Source organism: Hyalella azteca, unplaced genomic scaffold, assembly GCF_000764305.2.
Source record: "Hyalella azteca isolate HAZT.00-mixed unplaced genomic scaffold, Hazt_2.0.2 contig3916, whole genome shotgun sequence".
NCBI lineage: Eukaryota > Metazoa > Arthropoda > Malacostraca > Amphipoda > Hyalellidae > Hyalella > Hyalella azteca.
The window spans coordinates 845-19,469 of record NW_025934145.1 but is presented as its reverse complement, the minus strand read 5'-3'; the positions used below and the strand labels follow the sequence as shown (position 1 = coordinate 19,469).

Below are 18,625 nucleotides of genomic sequence, written 5' to 3'. Positions count from 1 at the left end.
TACCAAGAAGTCCAACATAACATAAGCTCTCAGGCCCAACGGTCACCCTTGCGGCTGTCCTGTGGCTTTCAGTCCACCCAACGTGGACACCTTGAAAAGAAGAAGATCATCCGTCGAGGTTGGGTTGGAGCCGGTCGAGCCTCGCCCAGCTTGTCCAGGACATCCTAGTTCGAGACTTAGAGTCCAGACTCCAGCTTCTTCAGCGGTTCAGGTTCAGCCACCTGGGATGAAGATGTATGACAAAAAAGAATGTCAACAGTGTAATGAATGTAAACAAAGCTGGCCACTTTGTGGAATGCATTGCTTAACAAGTTAACAATGCCAGAATGGATTAAAAAATTTCTGAATGGAACTGGAAGTTTGGAAATAGCCACTGTGCCACAACACTGAAATATGAATGCAATCTATTCTACTAAGGACTTGTATAATAAAAAAATGTATGCAAGGAAAGACAAATACCTACTGTTTAATTATGATGAGTGGCATTATCATGATTTTCTAGCCTAATTCTGCAATTTCTGCTGCCTGGCAGCCTGCCATTGCCAACAAGTCAGACTCAACCTCCATTCTCCAATGATTGTAAAACATAGTGGCAGAGCAGAGAGTTTTTAGACTCTACCTCAAGTTCATTTTTGAGTCTTATAAGTAGACCAATAAAGTATCATGGATACCAGCATTATCACACATAAGAAATTGATTTAAATCTTGAGAAAATTATGAAATTAAAAATGAACTGATTCTAAAAAATCTCTGGTTTGCCACTATGTTGTAAAATATGTAAATCATAGTGGCAAACCAGAGCTTTTTTGGAATCAGTTCATTTTTAATTTCCTCAAAAACTCAAGATTTAAACCAATTTCTCAAGTATGATAATGCTGGTATGAGTGGTATCCATGATACTTTACTGGTCTACTTATAGGACTCAAAAATGAACTTGAGGGAGTCTAAAAAATTCTCTGCTTTGTCACTATGATGTAAATTAGTAGACAATAGGTAGCATACCTACGTGATATGCCATACATTATTCACTGAATCACTGTCACTGAGATCATGAGATGGTGAGAACAAGTCTAAGTCTTCACATAACGTCATAACACAGTTTAAATTTGGAAAATGATGGCTCAAACTTGAATCTGGTGACTGCTGACTGGTGTCAGCCTACAGCCTACTCCACACTCAGGATGATGTATGTTTTCGGTGAATTTTCCCTCGCATTTTCACTTTATTTAAGCTATTGCTGTGCACAGTTGGCGCAATGTAATGAAAATTGATTCTCTTTGCGCACGTGTTTGCGCAATCCCGGCCATCAATTCTACGTCACGCTGCCGCGCACGAGCAGTTTGTGGAGGAACAGACGTAATACTCACATCAGGATGGAATTCTAATATTGACTGTTCATATATTATTCCCGATACACCTACACTAGTTATCGTCAATTTTCCATCATTTAAATGTCACTGTGAAATGTGGATCAAATCTATTTATTATGAAATTGAACTTTACAAGACCAAAACAATGTGTCTGACACCGTCTTGTCTAATGTCAACAGTCAACACAATGTTGCCATACGCCGTGAAAGATATCTTATCCCATCATTCCGTGTGGATTCGAGAACTTTGTTGGTATTGGTGAAATAGTGAGAATTTTCTGCGAAAGTTTACGTAATTTTTATTCGTTATTTTGGAACATATTCATTACAAATTTGTCGATACGGATACACGACTAGTGATGTATTGGAGGGAAGAGTCGCCTACTTTTTATCGGTTTTTGAACCACACGCAAGCGAGTTAGAGGAAGTGCAGCTGTCCGGGTGTCCGCACCCGCAGTTTCTGACGAGCTCAGTGTAAGAGTATGAGTAATTGAGTATCAATTGTCACTTCGGTGGAAGGTGTAAGGTGGTAAATTTTTCGATACATTTTCTTTTGTTAACATGATAATATATTACCTATACAGAATTCCATACTGAATTACTCAGTACAGTATGCCTTTAATTATCTTTCAATAATATATGATTTTTCTTGATAGCCTACGGAAATTTCGTGAATGAGAAATCTAGAACTTTATTTTCGAAGAAATTTTTGAAGAAATTTCCGAAGAAAGAAAGTCATATGGCAACACTGAACACCGTCTGTTTACATTTCGTATGTATAATAGCCGCAGTTTACGATTACCGTACGTTCCGTATCCGACAAGGCGGACAAGCGGATTAGCGGAAGAGTCAGAAGTAACCCAGACATGTTTTACATTTTATTATTGTCAGTTCGACTCACATAGTCAATATACTCGCGTATATTGTTGACTAAAATAGTAGAACTATTTTAGCTTTCTAAAGTACGGCGCACGGCGCATTTTTTTACCAGTATAGTACGGCGCACCGCGCAGGTCGTTAAAATGACAAAATAAATTCCCGCGCACCTGGCACATCTTCCTGACCATGGCAGCTACTCAGCTTTGATAGGGTAAACGCGGTTTATTCCAACACATTAAGGACATAGCAAAAAATGAATGGCTATAAAAAGATCACCGTATGCACAACTCGAGTTTGGTTTGCTTTACGCCACTCTCAAAACACCGCACTACGCGCCAGCAACAATGAAACGTCACAAAATGGTGCCATATTTATGTAAAAACCTTTAGAATGCAAGCCTACCAAATCCATATATTCTGACACTGTGTGTGACCAATTTTGGCATTTTGTAAGACTAATTCCAGCCGCGCTTCAAACTCTACTAATTCATAATGCCAACACTCTTGTGTTCGAATTCCAATCGCTGTGTGAGCTGTATTGGAATACGACACAGCTTGGAATTAGAACACTATTGAATATTCAACACTACTTAATTAGGCTTTTAATTAAGAGTTGTTAAGCTTTTAATTAAGAAAATTTTAATTTTTGCACACAGTGCGGATGAGCTGTGGCTCCCGATCTCTGCCGCATCTACGTCGTGGGGGTACCCTGGCCCGCGCGTTGGCCGATGGCCCGATTACCCGGCATTCGCGTTGCCCAGGCCAAACGGCAGAGGCCCCCCACCCAGATCGCTACCGGACGGAGTCACGGAGGCTCCTTCACTTTTTTCTGCTAAGGGCAGGGGAACCTCGGCCTCCTCTTCCTCCTACCCACATCTTTGGCCGCCTATCTTCCTTGGGGCTCCTTGTGCCCTGCTCTCCTCCCATCTCTTCTTCCTGCTCATTCTTCTTCTCCTGACCCAGGGTATACACCCCAACCCTGGCCTGCACCCCCCCTGCTCAGTCTGCTCCCTACCAGTCATATGGCGTGGACATTCGTTCTGGTGCACCGGGTGCAGTGCCCATATCCATAAGGGATGCTCCGGCCTACGCTACATTAGACTCTACACTGGAGATTGTATCTGCCCTACAATCAAAGTGGCAAACCAGAGCTTTTTTAGAATCAGTTCATTTTTAATTTCCTCATTTACTCAAGATTTAAGCCAATTTCTGAAGTATGATAATGCTGGTATCCATGACACTTTACTGGTTTATTTATAGGACTCAAAAATGAACTTGAGGGAGAGTCGAAAAAACTCTCTGCTTTGCCACTATGCTACAATACTACGTGCAGACGGTCTGTCCCGTCCCCAGCCAGACCCTCCTCCCCCTGTCTCTTATACACATCTAGATGTGTATAAGAGACAGGTTTCTGCCCCTCTGGGTGACCGCCCTATGAAAGCCTCGATACAGTCAAGGTTCGGCCATCTTGTCACACCACTCTTGACAAATGGTATCCTGCCTGCCGGGACATATGGAGAAGCCAAGCAGTCTCTCCGCAGGGAGATTACCTCCCCCGTGGCGGCGACTGCCGCCATAAACGCTGTCCTTGCTGCTCGCCACCGCCGATTACTTCAGTGGAGACCTCACTCCCTTGCCCCTACCGCTCAGCATTATCCCAGCTCCGCTCGGGATACTGCAGCTCCCTGGCGTCCTATTCCGCCAGGATCGGACGCTCCCCTAGCTCCACCTGCCCGGAGTGCGGGGATCCCCACCAATCTGTTCAGCACCTCTTCGTCTGCCCCGCCTTTCCCACGTCTCTCAGCGTCTCCTCACTGTGGGACAGCCCCGTGGAGGCAGCGGCATTCCTGGCCACCCTCCCTGCCTTCGCCCACCTCCCTCCTCTTCTGGTTCCGGCCCTCCGCCCACCACCAGAGCCTCCCCCCCGGCGAGCGTGATGGTCGCAACCAACCACAACAATAACATAAGCTGTGTGTGTCTAATTCCAAGCTGTGTTGGAATTAGTTTTTATGTATCTAAAACCATCTCTTAACTTAATCATCTATTAATTTATTTACCACTTGAAATCAGCAAATGCAAGTATACGTGAAGGATTCCTAATACATTCACTAATTCACAGACTTATTTAAAAGTCTCAAACCATAATATTCTTTCTACACAAACAGTTTATCACTATATTGGTAGAGTAAGGTCAACTATCAACTTTGACAACTTTTTAGATGTTCTAACTGGGTGACGTGCACTGTCTCTTTTTGGATCTCAACATTTTCCCCCCAGACGGCCCAGACCTAGTGTTTTGGCAATAGTATAGCGCACAATAGTAGGACGTCACTATTTCAACCATCAATGAATGCGTGGAACTAAGACAAACCTTAATATAAAGGAAAAAAGTCGAGAAGTGTCAGAATTACCCACAATGTCAGAATATTCCGCGTTTACCCTATTACAATGTTGGCTAATAGCCAATTCTTAACAAGCCAACACGATTGAAGATTTTGACCAAAATTGTCACAAGTTGCAGCGCAGCGGGTCATAAACCCTTAACTCTGGCTCTAATTTAGGTGACTAGTTACTGTGAGCGTGAAGAATGAAACACAAGACATATTTTTTCAAGTCAATGGAAAGAAAAAATGTGCTATTTGGCAGAATAATGTTTCTTTTATATATACTGGAAGCTGTCTGGAACCTGTTTATGCATTCAATTATGGAAGACCATTTCATTCAGGGTTTGTACCGGTATTTAGAACAGAAATTCCATGATTCTCCATGACCAATATAATTTTCCAAGGCTAGTAAATGAAAGGTTTAACATGACTGAAAGACTAAATGTGCAGTGTGCATTTTCTATCATCTCCTTCAGTTGATGAATAGCAAACATGTATAATGTAAATGCATAGAACAGGCACACACAGAGGAACAGAAATGACACAAATCTGAAAATCAAGCCCACACTTTTATTTTATGAATTCAATAGTGTCAAATCACAACAAATATTAAGTAATGCACTGACAACTGACAAGATTGTTGGTACATGATAATGTCTGGTCTATACAGTTCAGAACACTCTTCAACACTTGAACACCACTATGCTGTGCTTACGCACTATGCTAACATTCAACTGGCAGCTATTTCATCATCTTTTTCTTTAGTGTTCAGTTCAAGAGTGTCTAGCTTTGTTTTCAAAGATTGCCTCATGGCATTGAATTTTGCAAAAATTTTCAAATCCCCCTTTCTCTCCATTGCTTCAGCACATTCATCTGCTGCTGTCTCAAGCGCCTTGATGCCCTCCTCCGTATGCATTTTCTTCTTTTTCAGTTTATCTAGCTCATCCAACAGAGCCTTCCTCTTCTGGGTTTTCAACCACAGCATGCAGGGCAACCACATGATTACTCATACTAGACCCATTTCTGATCGAAAATATGATCCTCATACAGTAAATTTCACATTCACTTTAAATTAAATCATTCAGTCTCCCAGTAAATTAGAGAAGAAAATAGATAAACTCATCAAATTATTCACCAGAGAAACCACCGTATGTTTTTTCATGTTGTGTGTCATGATTTCCTTGTTGAGTGAAAACCCTCTTTCAACCATGGCTTGGCCATGAGACAGGAGCATGAGCATCTGCACTACATTCCAGAGCTTCTTGTAGGTGCTCTTTGACAGAATGGCATGCTGTAGGCTTTCTGGGTTTTCAATCACAGCATGCAGGGCAACCACATGATTACTCATACTAGACCCATTTCTGATCGAAAATATGATCCTCATACAGTAAATTTCACATTCACTTTAAATTAAATCATTCAGTCTCCCAGTAAATTAGAGAAGAAAATAGATAAACTCATCAAATTATTCACCAGAGAAACCACCGTATGTTTTTTCATGTTGTGTGTCATGATTTCCTTGTTGAGTGAAAACCCTCTTTCAACCATGGCTTGGCCATGAGACAGGAGCATGAGCATCTGCACTACATTCCAGAGCTTCTTGTAGGTGCTCTTTGACAGAATGGCATGCTGTAGGCGGAGAGGTTTCAACTATATCTGACTCCGCTCAACATTTCATCTCTGGTTTGGTTTAGCCATGGGGTGAAGGAAACTGAAACACGGAGCATGATTGACAAGAAAATATAAACACAAAAGAAATGAAGCGTACAAACATAAACAAAGAAAAATAAAAAGTGGGGTGCATAAGTGACAGACTTGAGTGTCTTGCCCAAACCAAGAACCCTGAAATAACACAAGAAATTAGCTTGTTTAAAAAAAAAGGTAAATTAAAGAACCTTGAAAAAAACATCATTAGCGCAATAATTATGAACAAATATCTCATTACTGATTGACTAGCATTCAAATGCAAAACAAGATTAAATAACATTATCAAATCAACTTAAGTATCAAAACTATTATACAATCAAGCAAGTGGTATATAGAATTATATATCCATCAGACTGAGGCTAATTACAGACGAAGCTCTGATGATCATCAGCCAAACTACTGTTTGTTGCAACCCAATCATTGTTAACTCAAACAGTGGTGACAGGAGGACTCACCAGGTCAACCCCTGTGCAAAGCTTCAGAATGCTAGTCAGCCAATAGAAAAAAGTGGGGGGGGAATCAAATTTTTTTTGAAAAATGCCCACTTCACCCACAAAAATTAGAATTTCGAAAAACAACAAAGACCAATCGATAGATAGGGTCCTTACGCATCGAATGATATGTCTCAGTGTTGTAGCTTGAAAATCCTAAGAGGCAATAGATTTCTACAGTACCCCCTTTTTGGCTGTTTTCAAAGAATTTCATGTTTTCTTTCATTTTTTTTTATTCACACGAACATAAAAGTCTTAGATTTATTTTTTTTACATATGTGTACCAAGTTTCAAAGTGATCCATCTGTAAATAACCAAAACAAAATTTCCACAAGAAATAGGAAATTTCCATTGGAAATTTAAAATTTTATTTTCCAGCCATTTCCATTACCTATGCAGAAATGGCTGCTATATTTTGGGATGAGATAGGCAAATTTTGTCAATCGCATTTTCAAGCCGACACCTGTGCGCAACTTTTATGTAAGTAAAATTTTTTAATGCAGCAAATATTTTTTTGCTCCAGACATTAGTAGAGGTACTTTTCCAAAATCGCACTTTTTACACTTTTTCAGCGATTTTTTAGAGATACTAAATGTATGATTTCTTAACTAGCTTTATACATAATAGATATTAAAAATGTTGAAGTTTCCGCCACTATTTTTAGTTTTACAATATTTTGATTAGGTAGTTTAGCTGCTACAACATTTCTACAAAATGTGGGATGCGCATCCTGATTTACTCTGCCTGTCCCTTATTACCCTGTTTGACAGAATAAATGTAGAAGGAATGAAATTTTCATAAATATCTAATAACTGTTACATCATACTGATGAGATCACAAATTTAAAATTTAACCAAAATATATTTTCTTTGTAACCATGTGATTTCAATTAAAAATTTTAATTTTACAATGTTGCGCAACTCAGCATTCATTTAAATACTTCATTTGTCTCTTATAGCATAGCAAGAAATGCTATCATGTAACCTTTCTAAAAATTACAAATAGAAATTGTAAGAGGTTGAATAGATAATATGAAATGTGCCTAATTGGAAGGATTTCATATATTTGTTGTGATATTCCATACTAATTTCACAAGATGCCTCTCATTAAATTTGCCAGCATAGCTTCTTTCACATCAGAAGATCTGGTGAGTTGCTGAGAAGGTTGAAGTAATTGAATCATGAATACATATATGAATATTCAATATTGCTATGGTTAGATGGAAGTAGTTCTCTAATGCAAATTTGGTTGAAGAATAGTGTGATTCTTAGAACCAGTTTTTCTACTCTTCCACTCAATTGAGCAGATTTTTTGTAATATATGTATGTACATATATAAATCATATTTTTAAATGATGAGGTGAATTTTAATTGAAAGATTTGTCATTGAGAGAACATCATTTTTAATCACTATGATTTCAACCATTTTCAGAATCACCCTGCTGACAACTTGCTGAGATCACAGACATACCGGAAGTGGAGGATAGCTCCAACTGAATGCGGGAAGCCTGCGTCTGTCACCATAAAACTGGAAAAACTCTCTACAATCACTGCAGTTGATATTGGCAATGATGGCTGTGCATTTGTTGAAGTTCTTGTTGCAAGAGATGATAATAATTTTGAGGTTTGTTTTATACTAGTATTAAATTAATACATTAGTAGAATATCAAATTTCGAAGTCAAAACTTTTCTCCTGCTCAAATAGTTATCTAAAAATTTTCTGCTTACAAGTGTTTAATGTATTTTAGGATTAATTATATGAAAAGCTGATGTCAAATGTTTCTTCAGATTATAGATAGTAAATTGAAAATTCTGTCCAAAATTTACCTGAAAATAGGGGTATTGATTAAAATATCTTGAGTATAAAAATCTGTGTCTTAAAATTTTAGGGATTGCTAAATTGTCAAAGCAAGTTGGCAATTAAAGCTCAAATATCATCAAAGCAAATATTATTCCAGTTTGTTTTCTTTCTGGCATTTTTTTTCTTTCTGAATATGATCTGTAAAAATTGTAAAATTGAGGCCAATATTCAAAAGCCTGAAATCCAGGAAAGATTCATTATGAATTTCGTCTTCCATATACAGTATATATACATATACTCAAATAAATATTATTTAAGTTTTTTTAAATAATGTTTCTATAACTATTAAAATTTCCTACATGGATCCAAATACCATAATCAAAGATTGGTAACAAATTTAAATATTGAAGAAGTTATTTCTCATTTTAATTTTTTAATTAATTTCTTATTGATTTATGGACACTCAGTACTAGTTTGAATAAAATTTCATCACTTTTTCAGGTCTTGCTGCCAGCTTCATCCTTCATGTCTCTACTTCAATCCAGGAATGGCACAGACATGAACAGAGTGCGCATGTTCACAGCTCACCACTTGAATAAGAATATTTCCAGCCAAAAATGGAACACTGTGAAGCTGGTATGCACTCAGCCTTTCAACAAAATGAATGCTTTTGGACTAACATTTGTGACTCTCACTACAGATGAACAGCAACCTGAACAGAAGCCTGCTCCTCAGCAGGTATGTGTTTATTATAATTTATAAGTTATCATTTTTCTGAGATGAATATTATAATATCATTTGAATGATTGCATAACTTAGCTATAAAGCACCTATTATGCATAGGTAATATCTTCATATATGCTTTATTACGAGCAATTTTATTTGGAATACTGTGAAAATTTAGTGTTTAATTTCAGAGTTGTTGAACGCTTTGAATACCTACTTTTTTGCACAAAACAAAACAGCAAATTCCATGTAAGAAGCCTGAAATTAGTTCATGCATACCTGCTCAATGATGAGTAGTTACTTTTTATCTGAAAAATGAAGATGCTTTTACACTTTTTACTGTATGTTTTGCAGGACAGTACTTCCCCTGGAATACTTCAGTTAAAAGAAGCTGTTTGTGATGATGCTGGGACTTCCAAATCAAGCATAAACATTGGCAGCTTTTTTGCTAAAAGGAAGAAGCTCGAATCTGATGCAACTGATGATAAATTCAATGGTAATTCAAGATTTTCAATATGCTTTTGAATGCTATTAAGTCTGTCTATTTATATTATCATTAATGAAAATGTATGAAAGTTGGGATATTTTTCAGTTTTTCACAAAGCTGGCTTGTATTGTGTTAAGGATGAATGATGTATTCGTAACTTATCTAATTTCTTAAGATGAGGCAGATACTCCAAAATATTATACTATCAAAAATTTATACCATTTCTTTGTTGAAATTCGTGAGTTTTTGCACATCAAACTTTTATTGTACTTCATCTGTTCTCCAAGTTTCCTAGTTGATTTTCTTTTACTGTGCTTAACAGGTAAAGACTCTCAAGAAGCCATTCCTCTTTCCAAGAAGGCTAGAAGCGAAGAAAGCCAAGGCTCTTTGTCCAGGCAATCAACTTCTACTCTACGAAATCCAGTAAAAATTAATACAGCTCTTGAGAAGAACAGTTTGAGTCATTCTTCTTCTGCTGCAACTACAAGGGCACCCAATTCTTCAGAGAAACAGAACCCTTCTGTTCATGATAAAGCTTCTAGTCGAACTGTTGCAAATCCAAGTGTTGCCAAAATGAAACCTACTACAACTTCATCTCAATCTCCTGCGAGTGATAAAGAGTACAAGGCACGTCAACCTACGCATCTTGACACTCCTTCCTCATCTGATGTACCGTTTAGATCAATTTTACGAGGAGTTGTATACACAATGAGTGGATATAAAAACCCCCAACGCTCGAAGCTGCGAGATAAAATGGCTGACATGGGAGCATCATACCGGCCTGACTGGACTGATGACTGCACACACCTAATGTTTGTGACCATAATTTTAGTATGTTTACCGGATAATTTAAAAAATCTTACTTAGCATTCATGTTTCAAAACTATGAAATCTTGTTCCCTCATTGAATCAACTGATAGATTGATGATAATACGAGTTTATATGAACCAAGTTTTATTGTTCTGCTGGTGGTGGTCTTTCAATGAATCTGTTTAGCCTGAACTAGTACTTCAAAAGTGAGAATCCTCTTAATCAATAATTAACTGATACGATCTTTTTATTCCAGATGTGCCTTCATTAACACGCCAAAGTATCGAGCTGTGAGGGGCAAAGGGCACATTGTCACACACCGATGGATTGAAGAATGTGCGCTCTTCAAAAAGAAGATGCCATTGAAAAAGTTTGTATTTGGCATCAAGTACTCGCCTCTCACTATCATTTGCATTCACTTTTCATGGGAACATTATATCCGGTAAATTTGTAGCCCAGTGACACAAAGGTAAATGATTGATTCATTTTTTGACAGATATTTACTTGATCCCGAAGACGAAGACTGCCTGAACTCAACCAGTGCCCGTGAGACAAGTTCATCTCCTAAAACTAAGGTCTCCCCCAGCCCTCCTAACTCTGCTGGTCCAAGTCCGACGCCCCTTGCTGTAGCCAAGCAATCTTCTGCAGTCAGGACAGCTCCCTCTCCTACTGAAGGTTGTACAAGTAGTGAGATTTTTCAAACTGTGTGCAATCATTGAAAAATTAGATTCATCTACCTTGCTTTTTTCTTCCGTGGAATCGTTCAGAATTTTGAGGAATTGTTTTAATCACTTATATATTCCTAAGGAATCTGCTTATCATGAATGCTGGTTTCTTACTTTTTGTAATTGACTGATTAAGGAATTCACACAAGTCTATCTTCGCGCCTTCTGAGCTTTTATTACTTATATGGTCTGGACTAATCACCGTTAAAAATGCCTGTACAGAGTCGGCAGATTCAACACAAAGCAATCGTCAAGAAGATACCCTTACTGAGCAAGACAATTTGGAGGACGACAGCCTGCACGGAGATGCATCAGATGAAGAAGACACTGATGATGAAATTCAAAGGTACGGTTCAGCTGATCAGTTCCAGAAGATTAGGGAAGGTGATATTTATTCATGATTTTGGTCTTATTCTTCTATTGTATTTCGTGTACTTTTTTGTAATTTTTCTGGTAGCATCGAGGGCTTTATGGTCAAGAATTGTATCTCCTTTTATTCACTTTTTGAATATGCTAAGAATATCTTGAGAACCCTGCAGTGTATGCTGAAATAAGTTGAAAATAAATTCAAGTATATATGAATACTTGAATTTCTAGTTCTATCGTGACTGCTGTTTCAGAGCAATGGGTGGACGCAGTGAAACGAAAAATGGTCAGCCAGCAGCGTCATCCGACTGTCCTAATGACGTCCTTGGTCGTGAGACTTCGTCGCATGTGAAATGCAACAGCTCTTCACCGAGTGGGAAAGAAGTATTTCTGAGATGAATATTATAATATCATTTGAATGATTGCATAACTTGGCTATAAAGCACCTATTATGCATAGGTAATATCTTCATATAAGCTTTATCATTGGCAATTTTATTTGGAATACTGTGAAAATTTATCATAAAATTTCAGAGTTGTGGAAAGCTTTGAATACTTTTTGCAGTTTGCACAAAACTAATCAGCAAATTCCATGTAAGAAGCCTGAAGTTTGTTCATGCATACTCAATGATGAGTAGTTACTTTTTATCTGAAAAATGAAAATGCTTTTACACATTGTAAGTACTGTATGTTTTACAGGACAGTACTTCCCATGGAATACTTCAGTTAAAAGAAGCTGTTTGTGATGAAACTGGGACTTCCAAATCAAGCATAAACATTGGCAGCTTTTTCGCTAAAAGGAAGAAGCTCGAATCTGATGCAACTGATAATAAATTCAATTGTAATTCAAGATTGTCAATATGCTTTTGAATTCTATTAACTTTGTGTAATTATATTATCATTATTAAAAATGTATGCCAGTTAGGTTATTTTTCAGTTTTTCACAAAGTTGGCTTGTATTGTGTTCTTGATGAATGATGTATTTGTTATTTAGCTAGTTTCTTAGGATGGGGCAAATACTCCAAAAATTTATACCATAAAAATTTATACCATTTCTTTTTTTTTTAAATTCGTGAGTATTTGCAGATCAAACTTTTTTTATTGTACTTCATCTGTTCTCCAAGGTTCCTAGTTGATTTCCTTTTACTGTGCTCAACAGGTAAAGACTCTCAAGAAGCCATTCCTCTTTCCAAGAAGGCTAGAAGCGAAGAAAGCAAAGGCTCTTTGTCCAGGCAATCTACTTCTACTCTACGAAATCCAGTAAAAATTAATAGAGCTCCTGAGAAGAACAGTTTGAGTCATTCTTCTCCTGCTGCAACTACAAGGGCACCCAATTCTTCAGAGAAACAGAACCCTTCTGTTCATGATAAAGCATCTAGTCGAACTGTTGCAAGTCCAAGTGTTGCCAAAATGAAACCTACTACAACTTCATCTCAATCTCCTGCAAGTGATAAAGAGTACAAGGCACGTCAACCTACGCATCTTGACACTCCTTCCTCATCTGATGTACCGTTTAGATCAATTTTACGAGGAGTTATATACACAATGAGTGGATATAAAAACCCCCAACGCTCGAAGCTGCGAGATAAAATGGCTGACATGGGAGCATCATACAGGCCTGACTGGACTGATGACTGCACACACCTCATGTTTGTGACCATAATTTTAGTATGTTTACTGGATGATTTAAAAAATCTTACTTAGCATTCATGTTTCAAAACTATGAGATCTTGTTCCCTCATTGAATCAACTGATAGATTGATGATAATACGAGTTTATATGAACCAAGTTTTATTGTTCTGCTGGTGGTGGTCTTTCAGTGAATCTGTTTAGCCTGAACTAGTACTTCAAAAGTGAGAATCCTCTTAATCAATAATTAACTGATACAATCTCTTTATTCCAGATGTGCCTTCACTAACACGCCAAAGTATCGAGCTGTGAGGGGCAAAGGGCACATAGTCACACACCGATGGATTGAAGAATGTGCGCTCTTCAAAAAGAAGATGCCACTGAAAAAGTTTGTATTTGGCATCGAGTACTCGCCTCTCACTATCATTTGCATTTATTTTTTTCATGGGAACAATATATCCGGTAAACTCGTAGCCCAGTGACACAAAGGTAAATGATTGATTCCTTTCTTGACAGATATTTACTTGATCCTGAGGATGAAGACTGCCTGAACTCAAGCAGTGCCCGTGAGACAAGTTCACCTCCTAAGACTAAGGTCTCCCACAGTCCCCCCAACTCTGCCGGCCCAAGTCTGACGCCCCTCTCTGTAGCCAAGCAATCTTCTGCAGTCAGGACAGCTCCCTCTCCTACTGAAGGTTGTACAAGTAGTGAGCTTTTTCAAACAGTGTGCAATCATTGAAAAATTAGATTCATCTACCTTGCTTTTTTCTTCTCTTTCTTGACAGATATTTACTTGATCCTGAGGATGAAGACTGCCTCAACTCAAGCAGTGTCCGTGACACAAGTTCATCTCCTAAGACTAAGGCCTCCCCGAGTCCCCCTAACTCTGCCGACCCAAGTCCGACGCCCCTCTCTGTAGCCAAGCAATCTTCTGCAGTCAGGACTGCTGCCTCTCCTACTGAAGGTTGTACAAGTAGTGAGCTTTTTCGAACAGTGTGCAACCCTCGCAAGATTAGATTCATCTACCTTGCTTTATTCTTCCGTAAAATGGTTCAGAATTTTGAGGAATTGTTTTAATCACATATTTTCCCAAGGAATCTGCTTATCATGAATGCTATTTTTAGCGCATTTTCTCATTTATGAAAAAAAGCACCATTGTGCTCGCCATATCCGTCCTGTCCGTCCGTCTGTCTGTCCGTCCGTCCGTGACTTTATGTTTTCGTCGACGAGAAAATGCGCTCTCTGTCACTCACTGCAGTGAGTACTGAGTTATATATTTTTTACTTTTTGTTATCGACTGATTAACGAATTCATTCAAGTCTATCTTCGCGCCTTCTGACCTTTTTTAATTTTAAGTGGTCTTGACTAATCACCGTTAAAAATGCCTGTACAGAGTCTGCAGATTCAACACAAAGCAATCGTCACGAAGATACCCTCACTGAGCCAGAGAATTTGGAGGACGGCAGCCTGCACGGAGATGCATCAGATGAAGAAGACACTGATGATGAAATTCAAAGGTACGGTTCAGCCGATCAGTTCCAGATTATTATGACTGGTGATATTTATTCACGATTTGGTCTTATTCTTCTATTCTATTTCGTGTACTTTTTCTGGTAGCATGGAAGGCTTTATGCTCAAGAATTGTATCTCCTCATATTTACATTTTTGAATATGCTAAGAATATCGTGAGAACCCTGGAGTGTATGCTCAAATAAGTAGAAAATAAATTCAAGTGTATTAGAAAACTTTTATTTCTAGTTCTATCCAGACTACTGTTTCAGAGCAATGGGTGGACGCAGTGCAACGAAAAATGGTCAGTCAGCAGCGTCATCCGACTGTCCTAATGACGTCCTTGGTCGTGAGACTTCGTCGCATGTGAAATGCAACAGCTCTTCACCGAGTGGGAAAGAAGTAACGTACGAGAAGAATGGTTCTTCGTCTCCCATTGACGCATATTCTGCTGACACTGATGAAGACGAAGGATCTTCGCCCCTTCGCCAGCAGGTGTATTAATTTTCTTTTACATTTTGAATGCATGTAATTTATATTGCAGTGATGATCATTTTAACAACGTCGTTAAATATTTCAAAAATTTACCATTATTGGCATTAGCGTCTTGCATAATATTGTTGTGATCATCATTCCAGCTGCGTAATTGTTATCAGTATCACACCAGTAATTGGTTACTTAGATCTTAGAGTTATGTTTCATAAGAAATCTCATCAATCAATCATAGGTCTTTTAGTAGTCATGCTAGCTCGAATTCTTTGTTCAATAGTTCAAATTCTCGCTTCAATTGAATTCTCAATTTTAGGTTTAATAGTTCTTCAGATGATATTACCAGATAAAGGATTTTAAAATTTAAATTTAATTGACCACAAGCTAACTTATCAAACAGAGTATGTATCCAAATCTGCAAAATTGTGGAATATAGTTTTGATTTAAAAATTATCGACCAAAAGTTGGGTAATAATTGTTCTGTTTGTGCATTAATTTTATTATATCGTTGCAAATTTGACTCGCAGATAGACACATCGCAGCTGGACTTGCCTCTTCTGCCAGATATATTTTCGGGCGAACATTTTTTCATCCACAGAAGTTGCCACGATCCGGCCGACGTTAAGCGCTATATTATCGCTTTTAACGGGTGCGTGGCTCGTGTTTATATTACAGATAACATTTGTAAAGTTATTCTTATTTGATGCAGGGTTTTTGAGGATCAGAGGTCTTCTTGAGAATCACCTTATTTTTTTTTAAACCTTTCAAATCTTAAAACAATTGAAGTCGCCTAATTGTTAAAAGCAACAAATTTACAATAAGAATTACTCTCTGATTAACAAAACCAGCGTTAAATAATAACTCCAGCCTAATTATACCGGCATTCTCATTTATAAAAATATTTCCCACTTAGTGACTTATATGGCACTGAAAAGTACTATAAAATGAATCGCAAAAACTTTATATTACCATTACATACTGACCACCTAGACTTCCCTCATCATGGGTTTCGTTCCTGTTTCAGACACGTGAGCGACTACATGAGCAGCTGCGTTAATTTCATCGTTGCGGACGCCAAGTGGGATAAAACTTTCGATGAGGTAAGTGACGCTTGTATTTAGTTTTATTGAACTTGTTAGTATTATTGAATTCAGCGCCCTTCATAGCCAGCACCATGTGAATAATTCAAAACATTGCCTCGCATGAAGATAAAAAAGTTTACATGAACGATATCTTTCGAGTCACGCACATTGTGCAGCTAACAAAGAGAAGTTGAAACAAATTTTGGTTTCTGATTAGTGTAGTTAAAGAAGTTTAGTTGGATAGGCGAGTTATTTTTTTTTTAAAGTCATAGAACAAATTCGCTAGAAATAGAATAAATAATAATTACCCGGCGCGATAAGTTTTTTCTTGCATTGCGCTGTTAATCAATTAACGTTAATCGGTTGACATATAATTTTTACTATTACTTTGACATCGTCTTCATCTATAAACCTATTAGTTTTATGACAAAACGTTGAGGTGCAAAATAACACACGAATTTGACGTGCAGGTGACGCAGGAAAACCAGGAAGTTCGGTTCGTGAAGCCGTCGTGGATCTGGCGTTGCGTTGACGCCAGTTCCCGCGCGCCCCTTGAGCCTCATCTCATCACCAGCAAGCGATCGTAATAGCTCCTACCTGTCAGCCTCGCCCCAGTGCTCACAAGTCTTGCATTGTTTGGTCCTCTCATTTACATTTTTTGGGGAAAGTATATTCTTCTGAATTTTAAAGCCGTTTTGGAATGATACTTAATCTTACCTGCGCGCCGCGCCATGGCAGACACAAGTCTTTTGAAAAAAGTTGTTAGTCTTATCTATATCAATATACGTTTGAAAGAACAATATTCTGAATTTTAGAGCCGCATTTAAATAATATACTATCCTACCTACGTGCCCTGCTTTAGCACTCATAAATCCTTTACGTCATTTGGTACATTAATTTCGAAAGTATTTTTCTGGAGTCATTATATATTAAGTCCTTATTCAATAATTACTAATGCGTTGTACCCAGTGCACTTCTAGTGTATTCTTAGAGCTGCTTTCAAATTATTAGTTTATCAAGTAGTCAAGTTTCTCAGATGATACATTAGAAAAGCACATTTACTAGATGTTTTATAACTGCAGCTGTGCACATGACTAGTTGTGTCGCCTCACAGTTATATAGAGGAAGCTGTTCGCCTGTTAATGAATTATTAAAAAAAAAATTCTTAAACATGTTCAGAACGCAACACAAGTTTTCTCCATAGTTTTACATGCCGCCCTCGGAATCCTAGTAACTGATTATTTTGTATTGAAAAATTTAACAGACTAACATGACATGCGAGCTGTAAATTCAACTTCCTGTATAAATATTATGAACGTTATTCAAGGTATAACTCGCCACTCGGGCACCGAGCACCTGTTTTGATGTGACAATTATGACGTTAATATCAAAGTACAACTACGTAAAAAATAAAGCTGTCGAATTCTATACCTATACTCTTACGAAATGTTACCGAAATTCACTCATAAATAATATACGTTTAAAATTTCTTTTTAAAGACAACACTTCCATTGAATCCAGTGTCTCCAATCTTACAGATGTACAATGAATTTCTCATTTAATTTTCGAATATTAAAAAAATTAATTTTTCAGTTTTTTAATATATAATTTTTTTTCAAAATTATTTATTCTATTAATTTATTCATGCATTACCTCTGACTTCGCACAAGTGTGCAAAATTTTAGATCAATTAGACAGGTATAAGCATGGGTATAAGTGTGTCAAATATTAGTTATAAGATTTGTAGCTGACAAAAATTATTTTTCCAATTTTTTTAATATTGAAAAAAAATTTTTTAATTTTTAAAATTATTTACTTTGACATTTGATTCATGCATTATCTCCAACTTTACACAAGTGTGCAAAATTTCAGATCGATAGGATAAGTAGAAGTGTGTTAAATTTTGATTACAAGATTTGTAGCAGACAGACAGACAGATAAACAAACAAACAAACAAGAAGTGAAGTTAAAGAGAAAAAGAAGTGAAGTTAAAGAGAAGTGTTGTAATATTGTAAAGAAGCTCAAGTTATGAAGAAAACAATTTAGTTTGAGGTACGGGTCACAACCGACGAATATACATTGAAAATTTTTAAAGAAATAGAATAAAGTTTCTAGTATGTTACAGTTTTAAAAGTGCATCAAAATATAGTCAACTGATTGACGAACGACTAAAA

The 18,625-nt window shown here is 37.5% G+C and overlaps 1 protein-coding gene across 2 annotated transcripts; it reads left to right on the top strand.

Annotated features, from left to right (window-relative positions):
- Positions 1 to 7,741: 7,741 nt before the first annotated feature.
- On the top strand, positions 7,742 to 17,140 carry LOC108675457 (DNA repair protein XRCC1). Of its 2 annotated transcripts, none has more exons than XM_018163481.2 (12): positions 7,742 to 7,976; positions 8,261 to 8,452; positions 9,131 to 9,367; positions 12,442 to 12,583; positions 12,902 to 13,391; positions 13,646 to 13,759; positions 14,157 to 14,335; positions 14,765 to 14,888; positions 15,153 to 15,375; positions 15,897 to 16,018; positions 16,394 to 16,469; positions 16,922 to 17,140. In XM_018163481.2, exons 1-12 carry the CDS (start codon positions 7,926 to 7,928, stop codon positions 17,036 to 17,038), a joined length of 2,067 nt encoding a protein of 688 aa, XP_018018970.1. In that variant the 5' UTR covers positions 7,742 to 7,925; the 3' UTR covers positions 17,039 to 17,140. The 2 variants fall into 2 exon arrangements, with proteins under 2 accessions (XP_018018970.1, XP_047735784.1); XM_047879828.1 differs by lacking the exons at positions 12,442 to 12,583; positions 12,902 to 13,391; positions 13,646 to 13,759; positions 14,157 to 14,335; positions 14,765 to 14,888 and adding exons at positions 9,710 to 9,851; positions 10,165 to 10,654; positions 10,909 to 11,022; positions 11,149 to 11,327; positions 11,600 to 11,723.
- The last annotated feature ends 1,485 nt before the right edge of the window (positions 17,141 to 18,625 follow it).